Source organism: Lipomyces japonicus, assembly GCF_038497905.1.
Source record: "Lipomyces japonicus strain CBS 7319 unplaced genomic scaffold V1514scaffold_94, whole genome shotgun sequence".
In the NCBI taxonomy this organism is placed as follows: domain Eukaryota; kingdom Fungi; phylum Ascomycota; class Lipomycetes; order Lipomycetales; family Lipomycetaceae; genus Lipomyces; species Lipomyces japonicus.
Window position 1 is genome coordinate 1 of NW_027117906.1, and position 12,947 is coordinate 12,947.

At 41.8% G+C, this 12,947-nt stretch overlaps 5 protein-coding genes across 5 annotated transcripts; 2 read left to right on the plus strand and 3 right to left on the minus strand.

Moving 5' to 3' along the window:
* Positions 1 to 450: 450 nt before the first annotated feature.
* V1514DRAFT_370278 (armadillo-type protein) lies at positions 451 to 3,895 on the minus strand. Its single transcript, XM_066929984.1, has 2 exons — positions 825 to 3,895; positions 451 to 774 (listed from the first exon to the last, which is right to left on the minus strand). Exons 1-2 carry the CDS (start codon positions 3,855 to 3,857, stop codon positions 586 to 588), a joined length of 3,222 nt encoding a protein of 1,073 aa, XP_066780632.1. The 5' UTR covers positions 3,858 to 3,895; the 3' UTR covers positions 451 to 585.
* A 164-nt stretch (positions 3,896 to 4,059) lies between these two features.
* On the plus strand, positions 4,060 to 5,360 carry V1514DRAFT_299995 (Metallo-dependent phosphatase-like protein). The gene is made up of 4 exons (XM_066925523.1): positions 4,060 to 4,196; positions 4,254 to 4,377; positions 4,432 to 4,522; positions 4,581 to 5,360. The coding sequence occupies exons 1-4, from the start codon at positions 4,180 to 4,182 to the stop codon at positions 5,267 to 5,269; spliced, it is 921 nt and encodes a 306-aa protein (XP_066780633.1). The 5' UTR covers positions 4,060 to 4,179; the 3' UTR covers positions 5,270 to 5,360.
* On the minus strand, positions 5,279 to 6,372 carry V1514DRAFT_339145 (pyridoxamine 5'-phosphate oxidase-domain-containing protein). The gene has a single exon (XM_066928932.1). The coding sequence runs from the start codon at positions 6,304 to 6,306 to the stop codon at positions 5,452 to 5,454; it is 855 nt and encodes a 284-aa protein (XP_066780634.1). The 5' UTR covers positions 6,307 to 6,372; the 3' UTR covers positions 5,279 to 5,451.
* Positions 6,373 to 6,988: 616 nt separating this feature from the next.
* On the minus strand, positions 6,989 to 10,995 carry V1514DRAFT_361154 (NUC173 domain-containing protein; the record flags this gene model as incomplete). The annotated part of the gene is made up of 4 exons (XM_066929696.1): positions 6,989 to 8,347; positions 8,406 to 9,321; positions 9,387 to 10,780; positions 10,873 to 10,995. 4 exons carry the CDS (start codon positions 10,993 to 10,995, stop codon positions 7,043 to 7,045), a joined length of 3,738 nt encoding a protein of 1,245 aa, XP_066780635.1. The 3' UTR covers positions 6,989 to 7,042.
* A 178-nt stretch (positions 10,996 to 11,173) lies between these two features.
* V1514DRAFT_339149 (Mur ligase) lies at positions 11,174 to 12,585 on the plus strand. Its single transcript, XM_066928933.1, has one exon. It carries the CDS (start codon positions 11,209 to 11,211, stop codon positions 12,493 to 12,495), a length of 1,287 nt encoding a protein of 428 aa, XP_066780636.1. The 5' UTR covers positions 11,174 to 11,208; the 3' UTR covers positions 12,496 to 12,585.
* The last annotated feature ends 362 nt before the right edge of the window (positions 12,586 to 12,947 follow it).

The window sequence follows — 12,947 nt, forward strand, 5'->3', positions numbered from 1 at the left end:
ATTCTTTTAATCATATGCTTCTAGTAAAAAAAAATTCACGTATCAAATCATGGACACCATCAAAAAAATTATATCAAAACCGTCGTCGCCTGCTCGTTCTGCCGGCAGCGGGGTGGCAACCAAGCAGAGTTTTAACCGAAGCAAGTCCCGTCTGGATGAAGCAAAGTGGAATGATTTACTGGATATATTCAGAGTAGTACAATTTCGTCATGAACGTTTTGGAAGACAAACACAAGCCGGACAATTGTCAGAGCCTTCAGCACCACAACCTGTAGCGCATGTTGCCGTTCCTTGACCCGTAGCATAGCTTACGTCTCTTCAACAACAGGCCAAAATTGTCATTTATGTCGGCAAATAGACCGTTTGGTGGTGGATCAAATACGGGTTCAAGAGGTCTTACAGGACGAGAATGTAGAATATTTAGATCAACGAAAAGGTAAATATTCTTTTGACGGTTTGATGCAAATCTTTTAACATATACTTTCAAGTTCTAAATTACTATGTAATTGTAGTTCCAATCATATTCCCAATATGAACGTGCTTTAACGGAGCATGGCATGTTGACAGCAGAAGCAATATGGCGGGTCATGCATTTAGATTAGGTTCCTCTATTGTCTTGCTTAGTGCGGTGCTTATCGCTTTCTCACTCTCAATCACGTCTGCATGTTGAGCATCAACTGTGGTCCAGTCATGCACACTTAATAGTTCTTCCACTTCTGCATTTTCAAACTGTGACGCCAAAAGAAACAATGCGTCAGCTGCCGGTTGACGAACCTATGCAAGTCAGTACCCCTATACTGATCATAAAGCCATAATAAACGAACCTGCTTAAAATCACTTCTTAATAATCCCACCAGCTTCTGTAAAGATGCCTTGCGAACTTTGGCCACGGACGTGGTAATCAACCCAGTAAACACGTTGATCGTGACTTCCAATCGGGCCCTTGCTCGTGACTTGATTGCCATTGCAAATAGCTTGGCGGTCTTGTTGTACAACTGCACTTCTGTAGATGAAACAACAGTTCTGTCGTTCACGTTGTCAAACAACAACGCGATTAACTCAGCCAATTCAAAATCCCGTTTGGGTGGTGATATGGCATCTTCCGCTATTACGTTCTTGTCCACAAACATGTCTATAGCATTTTGTAACAATATTTTGCCTTTTCCGGTTTGCGAAAATTTCGTTACTGCCGCTCTAGATGCTCTTACTGCACTTTCGCCTGCACCGTTGCCTCCTATGCAAGACACGATACCCAAAACACTGGCGCGGGCATATGCATTGTCATACAGCGCACTAATCTCCAACAAATGATAAAAATATTCAAGCAAATCATGCGAAATTTCAACGGGAGCATTTTCAAACACGTTGGCTAACCGCGTGTCTTGATTCTCAATCGTGATCTTTTTCAAAACGACCAACAACGTGGCAAACGCTTCCCGTCGTAGCTTGTCAATTCTTTCCAACGCAATTCTTATCAAAGCAGAAATAATATCCAATTTGTACAAACCTGGCACGATCACGTTCGCGTGCTGACTGACAGCTTTCATGGCCGCGTTTCTGCAATGCAGGCCAACGTCGCCCCGAGACGGAATGATTGTATAGTCTTGTAAGCCGGCCAGTATGGCCCTTGATAATTCAGGTAAATTCCTCATTGAGTCCGAATCTAAAGCTTTTCCGAGCGCTTTTATAGACGCTATACGTAAAGCAATGTCATAATGCTCCTGCTGAGATGATGCAATCTTACACAGCAGGTTAATGATTTCTTCCGTCACGCTTGGCTTGACACTTCCCAGAGCAAGCAAAAATCCGGGGTGACCTGTGTTCTCAAGTGCTTTTTCGGTCCACTCATCATAATCAATTAAGGATTCAGGCAGACGACTAACGACAGAACATGCTGCTTCATGCAGTGTTGCAATACTTGCTTCATCGCCAGTTCGATACAAAACGTCATAAAGAATGTCCAAATATTTTTTAGGGACCGTAAATTTTGCAGATACGAAAATGGTAATTGCTGGTCCGATCACGTGGATCGCAGCGTCTTGCAGTAACTCAGCGTGGTAGGTTGAGAATTCAATCGAATCAAACAGTTCAACTAATCTAGACACTGATTCCAACTTAATGTTGTTTGATATTGACGCATCTAAAAGTTCACCTAATGCATAAACGTATCCGTGAATGTCGCTTGCAAATTTACCTTCACTTGACCGCTGAATTAAGCTAAGCAAGATGTCAACCACTTCAACAATCCTTCCTTCGTCAGTTGAAAGAAGCGCCAACGCTTGAGCACCTAGTTTCCTGACTTCAATATCCCAACTGATAATTGTGTTATCTAGCAAATGCTCAATCATTCCCAAACACACGTTAAATTTTCTCACTTGAGGTGCTATAACTAAGTAAGCATTTGCACGATTTCCAACCGCAAAGTAGTCAACGGTCTGAATCAAGTTAATGCCCGTCTCCAAATCACCAATCACATCAGCATGACGGCCAACGCATTCTTGAATAGCTGCAGATGCTGCACGGCGATTGTTAATTTCCCTATCAAAGCTGCTGACAATTGTCAACTGCGCCAGTGTCGTCCTAGCCAGTCTCTTGGTCGTCGGTTTGTCACATAATTTGGGGTAATGTCTAAATAACGACCAGGCCACGTAACAGGCAGCATCGCGCACGTTCGCTCCAATCGCATGCGTTGTCTTTCGAACTTCAAATTTTAAACCTTCAGTGATCACGTTTGTCAGTTTGTCAGCATAGTTGGGTAAAGGAAGCCCATGCTGGCGCAAAACTTCGGCAATTGCAAGAAGACCTCCATGCCATTTATCACTGTCAGTTTTTGAACTAAAACTAAATTGAAAAAGGCCGTCTATAATTTCAGGAACAAACTCGCCATCATTCAATGGCTCTATTCCTTTGACCACGCGAGAGAATGCTTTTGAAGCAGAGTATCGAACCATGGTATCCTTATCAGACAATTGAGTTGATATTAACTCTTCGAGGCAGACCTCAACCTCAGTTGGTATTTCAGTGGTGGAAAGAGTAAGGCAGCAAAGCGCATGTCTGTAAGTCATCTTGCAAAGCAGTTTGCGCAAATGATTGTTTGCTGAATGTTGTGATTTAAAACTACTAATAAACTCGCCGATCGTATTAAGATGAGCAGCCAGTTCTTGCGCTGAGCAGATGTTGAACAATCGGGCTAGTGCGGATACAGTGCCCAGAGCTGCGAATACGGACTTTGACGCGTTCGTTTGTGATTCGTTAACAAACCGTGAAAGATATGTTTCAAGCATATCTGTTCTAGCCAAAAAATTAGCCACCAAACTAGCTGCAGATTCACGATCACGCCCCGAAGACTTGAGATATTCCAGGGAAATATTATATATTCTCTCAGCGGTATTAGTGGTGCTCAAACTAGTCAACTTAAACGGTGTGAGAACCAGTACTGAAAGCCACAATAACAAGAAAAATCTTTCTTCCCAAATTGCATGTTCTTCTTTGCTGTTTTCCACTTTCTTGAGAATAACCTCTAATAGAGCAACATCGTTCGGCAAGAATTTAGAGACCACTTTGGCACTTCGAATTTTGATCAACGTGTACACAACCTTTGACTTCCATGGATTTCCTGATTGTAAAAAAGATTCACATATTTGGTCAATGGTTTTTTCAAGAATTGGGTCAATTAGCTGAGGAGAACTCTGGAACGGCTCAATAATTGCAATCAGGCTGGAGACTTCATTTGCGGACGCGTCGTCAGGCGAGCTCAAAAGAGTATCCAGTCGAGTACTGAAGTCGCGCAACAGCGCACTCGCTGATTTCACAAAATCTGCCGGACAATCATCAATATCTTCATCTGTAACCGTCATACTAACTTATGTTGTAACAAGCGTTCATATACGGTAGGTAACTGCCATTCTCAAGGGCCAAAAAAAACGAATGGCACGTGAATACGAAACGATTTACCCTGCCCGCAACCAAGTTCCGTCTGCTTATGTAAGGCTCATCGCCATCGCATCGATCGAACAAACTCACGCGAACAGAAAGGTACAAACCCTCAGATATTTGCTATCGTCAAGGTTCGTTGTTTGTATACAGCATTGCACAGGTTTTTTGTTTTTCATTCATTTTTCATTTATTTTTTTTGCGCTTGATTGGTTGTATTTGCTGCATTGATTTCGGAACGACTTGATGAGTGATTTGGATAGGTCGGAGATTCATTCTTTGGTTTTCGGATTTACTTCAAGTTAACTAACTTCATCTAGAGCTATTGAGCAGTTGAAAGACTGTAAGATCTTACCAGAAGAGGAAGTGCGTCAATTGTGCTATAAAGCACAGGAGCTGTTAGTAGAAGAGCGAAACGTGCAAGTTGTTGATACTCCAGTTACTGTATGACCCGTTTGTTTGTCAATAAGAACAAATTCTAAAACTAACTCGAAATAGATATGCGGAGATATACACGGACAATTCCATGATTTAATCACTTTATTTAAAGAAGGAGGCCAATGTCCTGACACAAATTATTTATTTCTTGGTTAGTATATGACTGACGTTGACCAAAGACAACTCGCACCGAACTAAACGTTACTTAGGTGACTTTGTTGATAGGGGGTTTTACTCATTAGAATCCTTTTTATTACTATTATGCCTTAAAGTTCGATACCCTGATAGAATAACTCTTGTTCGTGGTAACCACGAGTCACGACAAATAACAACGGTCTATGGGTTTTATGACGAATGTATCAGGAAATACGGCTCGGCTAACGTTTGGCGATATTGCTGTGACGTGTTTGATTATTTAGCGCTTGGAGCTATTGTAGGAGGCTCAGGTGGAGTATTTTGTGTGCATGGTGGACTTTCACCCGCAATCAAAGCACTAGATCAGATCAGAATGCTAGACCGCAAGCAAGAAGTACCGCATGAAGGTGCCATGTGTGATTTATTATGGTCGGATCCGGAAGATATTGAAGGTTGGGGCATATCGCCTCGAGGAGCTGGGTATCTTTTTGGTAAGGACAGGGTTCATGAATTCAATCATCAAAACGACATTTTGCTGATAGCAAGAGCACATCAGTTGGTGATGGAGGGATACAAAGAGATGTTTGATAATCAAATTACTACTGTTTGGTCTGCTCCAAACTATTGTTATAGATGCGGGAACGTTGCTGCTATTCTCGAAATTGATGAAAACCTTGGACGGACATACAAGGTGTTTGAAGCAGCGCCTCATGACGCAAAGGGAATGCCGGCCAAGAAGCCGGTAGCTGACTATTTCTTATGAGAACATGTTTGCACTATAAAATTTGGTTTATTTCTTATGCAAATGGGAGTTGGTTTGGATTTATATATATAGTGTATAATATAACATGATGTATCTTTCATTAGAGTTGCTTTTTTGCACAAACGAATATTCACACGCGTGATGACATCAAAAACCCCACCCCTCGCCCGAAAAAAAATCCTTTACGGGCAAACTTCATGGAATATCCACTCGTACTCACTCCGACGAGTGAACAGCACTCGCCGTCCAGCTCCTGTGACATCGACAAAGTCAACAACCTCCGGGATGAGAAGAATTAAAACAAAATTACTTCTTCCTTCTTGAATTAATTTGAGATCTAGCTCCTCTCCGCCAAGTACCTTCTGTGTCTTTTCTTCAACTTTCTCGAGTTGTTCAAAAGCCTCTGGAGTGAATTCGGACCCAGGTGGTGGCTTGGTGAAAGTTAGCTTCATTCCTGGTGATAATGCATCCCATGCCTTGTTAAATTCATCAATCACGCCATGATCCGCGTCTGTCTCGGTTTCGGTCTGGGCATCGTATACTACCACTTTGGCATTTGCCAAGTCTAAATTTGGAACTTGTTCGCCATTATATTCGGGAGCCTTGAGATATACCAATTTTGACGTACCCGAGATTCTGAACTGATGAAATTTTTCCGGAAAATAGAAACATCCTTCAAATGTGCCTTCAGTAGTTTTCGAGGCCAATTGTTCGAATTTCGGCATGCGCCTATCGGTCGTGACGGTTAATATGCCAGAATTAGGTGAGAACGCGAATCCACGAAACATGACAATTCTGGCATGCGGCCTGTAGACAATTTTTTTTTCGCCATTAATGGGATGCGTATAATTTAGTACTGAGACCGTGCTAAGAGTAAATGATGTCGGTTTCAGGTTATCATTACCAGAAGCCGGCTTATTTGGGTATGACTGACGAAATGCCGATACCCAAGGCGGTGGTATTTTCTCAAGATTGTGTTCGTGTGGAGCAGAATAACCGGGACGATTCGAATGACTGTGAGAATGATGGCTTGCCATTATGATAAAGCTTTACCACACAATTGCTTGTATACACAGTATGATATTCTGTTTCCTGGTTCCAATTGTACTATTATTACAAATCCCACTTTCCCACGCAGGTAAGGTTTAGTAATCATGGCTCGTGGATTAGGGCATTATCTCAAACCCTAGTCATTCCCCCCAAACGTATAAAGAGAAATTTTCTCCGAGATGTTTTTTTTCCTTCTCTACATCAAGATTTGGTCAATGATTGTCCTGGCCTTGGGTTTTCTCTGGCTCAGTGTACGATCATTGCGTTCGATCATTTAGTGGAGTCGATTACGATGATTTAATTTTGCGCTTAACTGGTACTGGTCCCTTGTTGCGTCCAACTGGTTGAAAGCGTTGAAATTATGATTGTCAATTTTTTTTATGATCGATTTTTCTTATAACGACGGAATCCCGGTCGACGAATCTGAGATTAAGAAAGGTTGGATGAGATTTCCGGGTTGATGTTTTTCTTGAAAGCAGGTTTCTGCTGAGAGATGACTGATACTTTTCTCATTTTCAATCTGCGGCATATTCCTAAATGCTACGTACGGCCGTTGGCTAATGGACGTTTGGGTGTAACCGTGCTGCGCACATCTCTTTTTGCACTGTTTTTTTTTTTTTTTTTGTAATTTTAATAAAATAATATATAAATCAAACAACTTTTAAATTATTACGTATACACAAATAAGTAAAATGTGTTTATAAATCATACATAAATTATTCTCTAAAACCTTGCTCGTCGTCGAGGAGGAGGTCGGGACGGAGGTTGAGACGGTCTGTTGTTAGTCTTTCTCTGAGGTCCGCTCTCGTCATCACTATCGTCATCCCTAGAACGCTTGTTCTTAAACTTCAGCTTGTTTCTCTGGCCTCGTACTGGGCCGTTTTTCAATGCCTCAACGTAGGCATTGGTCGGATTCGCTTCTGCTGCTTGTTCGGCCAATTGCTTGATCATTGCTTCATCGGATTCGGCATCCGGAATCGCCTTCTTGCCCGATTCTTCATCGTCAACAATCATCTTTCCATCTTCATCAACCTTGACTTTGCTCTGACGATTCTTAGCCTTGTTCTGTGTAACAGGCTTGGTAGATGAAATTCGAGCAAGAGCCTTGTTGTCCAAAAGGTCCAGAGGATCTTTATCCTTCCCGTCAATGATGTACATCTCATTTTGCTTCTTAAACCTACCCTTCTGTTGCTTCTTTTTCTGCTTGTCCTCCTGTTCATCTTCAACATATTCCTCTTCATCACTGCTTGAACCGTAGATAGCCTCTTCAAACTCTGAAAGATATTTCTTTTTATGTGACGTCCGCTTGCCATCTTCATCACCGTCACCGGCCAGACCTGCAGCTTCTTGTTTCCGGCGCGCGCGTTCTTTTGACTTTCTAATGTTTGTTAAAAGCTTCTTATCAGCTTCAGGGAAAACTTTTTCAATAGTTTCCACGCTGAAACGACGCACGAGACGCTCAATCAAATGTTTAACTTTAAGCTTAAACCGAGCATGATGCTCGTGCGCCCATTCAAGCAAATTGGGCACCAACGTTTTCAACCTCGGCTCCACAACTTCCTTAGGCAACGACGTAACCATTACCTTGACAAATCCAAGAGCAGACTTTACAATCTCGCGATTCTTTGAAGTCAGGAAAAGATCAATCGTGGCCACAAGTTCTTCAACAACGTTAGGTTCCAAAATTGACTTGTATTGATAAAGCAATCTGCTAAGTGCAGTGATGGTTGCACTGATCATGTGCGGGCCTGCACCAGCCAAGCCAGCAGAGACCATGGTGAAATATTCATCGATCGAAGCCTCCACGTCGGCGGCATCTTTATCCATATCTGGAACTTTTGAGATCGCAACCGAACCACCGCCGGCCATCTTGTCGCCCATTTGAACAAGTAATTGATAAGCAGCTTCACGAGTCTTTTCGTTTACTTCTTTGGTTCCAATAACTGCCTCTGGGAGAATAGTAGGAATAAAATGAAGATCAGAAGAGGGTAAAATATTGACAACATCAATCAATGAAGTTAAACGAGACTGTTAATCAAAAATTAGACAAAAAAACTTAATTTAAAAAAAAATGAATTAAACTTACACCACGGGATGGCGGCGTGATCTTCTCTGCAGACTCCAGTAAAGCAACCTCTAGCGTGTTCATATTCGCAAGCATGTAATCCCGTCCATCTTCAATATCTGCCAAGCGGCTTACTATTCTGTATCCTCTCTTTTGAACTTGAGGATCAAAGTGTTTAATGGCAGTAATGAATATATTGCTAAGTTCACCATACAACTCCTTAGGCAAGTATGGCACCATGGTCACCACTAAATCTGCCATGGTATGGCTCATTGGTGAAATCAAGTTCTTTCCCTGTTGGCCTCCTTCTTTCTTTTTATCCTGTGTTTCCTGAAGTGAAGAATTGAGAAGACCAGTAACCTTGTGGAACGTACCTACAAGGTCTTCCTTTGAAGTGATAGACAAGAACGCATTGATGGAATCAAGAACGTAATGACGATGCTCCGTAACTGTCTGGGAGAAAACATTAAAAAGAACAGCAAGAAATTTCGATGCCAGAGTGGAAAGATATTCCAAATTCTTTTGAGCCTCTTTCTTTGACAACTTCGCTTCAAGAAATGGATCACTGCCATCGATACTGCCTTCCACATACGTCTTCGTGCTCTCGACAAGAATACGCAAAGATCTGCAAACGATCTGTCGCAGGTCAACTTTCTGATAGAGAACGTTAGCCAAGAGCTCTGCAAATTTTTGGGAAAATGACTGGCGTAAATCAAAAGGCAAGTCACAATATCTAGGCAGTAATGACCAAATCTGTTCAACCAATGTCTCATAAATCTTAATCTCCATTGTTTTCTCTTGGGCACCAAAATCAACCACTTTTTGGAATAATCGCTCGCTAAGTGGGACCATTTTGGTCACATAGTGATTTAAATTTGTATATCTGATATTGTCGCGCAGAAGAGGGAGCAAGAATGCACGACCAGGTGACTTGGGACTGTTCTACAAGTTAGCCCAAAAAAAAAAAAAAAAAAAATTCAGGCACCTCATCATGCTACATACCCAGGTTTTTCTAAATTCAACGGAAGCAACTCTAAAATCTTTTCAGGTCCAAGCGCACGAATCGCTGCAGCAAGTACTTCATCGGCTTCTGCACGGCCTTCAAACGCTTCGCCAGTTCGAAGCTCTCCAACTGACACGATCGCGTCAATTAAATATGGATCAGCAACATAATCAAGAGCGTCAAATAGAGCTACAAGAACCGAAAAGGCCTCTTTCCAAGAAGATTGATATTTAACACTAAGCAGTGACAAAACTATTTGACTAATTTCTTGAAGAACTTTCTTGGTGGACTTTGCCAGTGGTACCGCAACAAGACGCTCAGGTCGAATGCATGTGGCCGAAAGAGCAACCAAACATTGAGCAGCAGAAACTACAACGTTATTTGGCAAGCCCGAACCCAAATATTCAACAATAGTTTCATATAGCTTCGGAAGGCGTGAAAACGCTTTTTGCTCATCGACTTCAGTATATGCAGAAAAACATTGAGCTACAATAGCCAGCCAAGAAGGACCAAGTTGGGAATCCGTCACTGCTGGTCGAAGATCCAGAACTGAATCCACAATCTTGGTAAACTTTGCACTCTCAATCTTTTCGTCATCGCGGCCGCCAGCCACGCCGGTAAACACAGATTGAAAAACTTCAAGAGATGTCATTACCAAAAACTCTTCAGCTGATCTTGAAATCGTAAACAGAATCTCACAGAGTGCCTGAATTTTTCCAACCGGCCAGCCGTTTTCATTATTGGCAATTGAACGTACAAGTTGAAGGGCAAAAATAATTTTTTTCTCTCCTGCACCCGCGCCTGGCTGCTTAGCCTGTTCTTCTCTGTTTTTTCTGTTTCCCTTGCTCGAATACGCAGTGTAAAGCTCTTTGGCAGAGTTAAGAGAAATATCAGCACTCGTGGCAAGTGCCGGGTGTACCGGTGATGGGCCTGCAGGGACAGCGGACAAGACCGCAGTCACGGCTTCCTGAGCGCGCTTACGAACTTTAGGCCGTTCGTCAAGACTTAAACTCAAAAGTCCAGACAAAGCCATTCGAGGTCCGGATTCATTGACAGAAATTAACCATGATGAGGAATCCTGGGCAGCCAAGATCGTTTCAAGCGCACCAATTGCTGAGCGAATTAGTGCGGACGTTGAGTCAGCGTGCGTGAGCGCTGGTGATAAAAGAGAAAGAATTGATGAAAACTTGCTAATCAAAAGTGACGAGGGTGCATATGGTAAAACAATGTCGAGAAGATAAACGGCTGATGAAGCGAGTTCTGGGTTCGTAATGTCAGATCCAGAAAATGCTTGACCAACAAGGGAAAGTAAAGCAATAACATATGCCGAAGCTGTAAGCTCAGTCTCTTGTTCTTTTAAAGTCTCTTCCACGGCATTTAAAATTACTGCCAGCTAGTTACTCATGTTTTTAGTATGTTGACCACGCGATATTTCCTAATAAGAAAAAAAAAATAATAATAATAATAATAAATCACTAAGCGTACCTGGGACTGATTCGCCAATTTTGACGTCTTGTGAAGTCGAATTCTGTCAAGCTTGCTTTCGAGAGTCTGACGCTCCTCGGTATCGGCAGTCGGAATTCCAACTGACTCTGTAATGGGAGCCATAACTTGCAGAGACTTACAACTTCTGTACCAACAAGTTCAAATGGGTTGTAATTTAACGAAGGCAAGTTATCCTATAATAAAAATATTTTTTGAAGATTCAGTGTTGGGACTTTTGAGCCGGGTAAACGCGCCGCACTGATTCCGACGAGCTAGAGTTCCAACGTTGTCCCAAAGATCAGTTGAATTGATAGCCTAGCAGTATCGACAGACTAGATGATAAAACTAGGACGAGAAAGAATAATCACTCTGATTAAACTTTTGCACAATCCAGAACAATCTTTTCTGTCTTTTCACGTTGCTGGTACTAACGGGAAGGGCTCTGTATGCTCATATCTCTCGTCAATTCTACAAGAGTCAGATATAAATGTAGGCCGATTTACTTCCCCACACTTATTCCACCCTAGAGATAGCATAAATATCAATGGAGTTCCGGCGAACCAAGCATTGTATGCAGATGCTAAGGCATTTGTAGAGTTCAAGGCAACGGGTTTAGATGCTACCGAGTTTGAGCTTCTTACTGCAACCGCATTCGAAATTTTTGCCAGAAAGGCAATCACGGCTGGGGTTATTGAAGTGGGACTCGGCGGCCGCCATGATGCTACTAATCTTAATTATCCGAAAAAGAATACGATTGGGATTATAACAAAAATAGGAATGGATCATCAGTCATTACTGGGCAACACCATCACAGATATCGCATCTGAAAAGGCCGGGATTATTAAAAAAAAAGTTCCGGTTGTGGTACATGGTGGGAACGATTTTGATGTTTTAAAAATAATTGAATCGAATGCTTCTACTTTATTTGCACGTTTGAATATTGTTTGGCCAGATGAATTAAAAAAAGTGACCACGAAGACCGGAGACACCCGGGTGTTCTATCGCACAGAAGCATTCGGAGACATTGATCTTTCCCAGACACCATTAAATGGAGAGTATCAGTACATGAATTTGGCGTTAGCTCTGAAAGCGCTTGATTTAATGGCAGGCAAGCTGCGGTCTGTGACTAGAGCTTCAATAAGTAGCGGAATTCAAAACACCACATGGCCTGGCAGATTGCAGTTTTTAGATCCGTTAATGCTAGGTTTAGAAAACAAAAACACAAAAATTTTACTTGATGGAGCACATAATACTCAGGCTGCTCAGGCGCTTTCTAAATTTGTTTCAGAAAACTTGAGAGGACCTACGGAAAAAAAAGTGATTTGGATAATGGCACTATCTGGTGATAGGAATCCTTATGACCTGCTGCCATTATTATTAAAACCGGGTGATAGTTTTTATGCAACAACGTTTGGTGAAGTGGAAGGAATGCCTTGGGTTAAGCCTCAAGATCCAGCAGCATTAGAAAGAGTGGCGAGAGACATTGTTGGTAGTGCGCATGCGGGTATTGCACAAACGGACACCAGAACGATCATTCAACAAGTAGGGTCCAAAAACTTACCGATCGTTATTTGTGGAAGTTTATACCTGGCGGCAGATACGCTGAAGTTGTTGAATAATTAATGCTGAGTAATTTTGTATATAATTTTTTTGTAATTTAGTTATATTGTAAATATATATAGAGCTAGTTTCAACTCTGCTATCAAAAATTAATTACAAACCTCCCAAGCAATCTTTGCAAAATATTCAAACTATACAATACAAACGCACACACTTGTTCAGCAATTGTCATTCAGGTTAGAAAAAGAAAATTTCCACATACGCTTTTTTTCAATATCTATAAAGCAAATTAAATTATGTGCAAGCCATCAACTTGTTCAAAATGCTGTGAGTAAAATAGCCATGTGCATTTCTTGCGCGACAAGGGGGGTTGACACGCAACTGGCAATTAGCCGGCAAGACCTGGTTCGGATGTGGATTACATATTCCGTCAGTTTTAGATCATGTTCCTGAATCAGAGTGGTACGGGTTTAAATTTTTTATTTTTTATTTTTAATTGGTTGGTGTATAAAAAC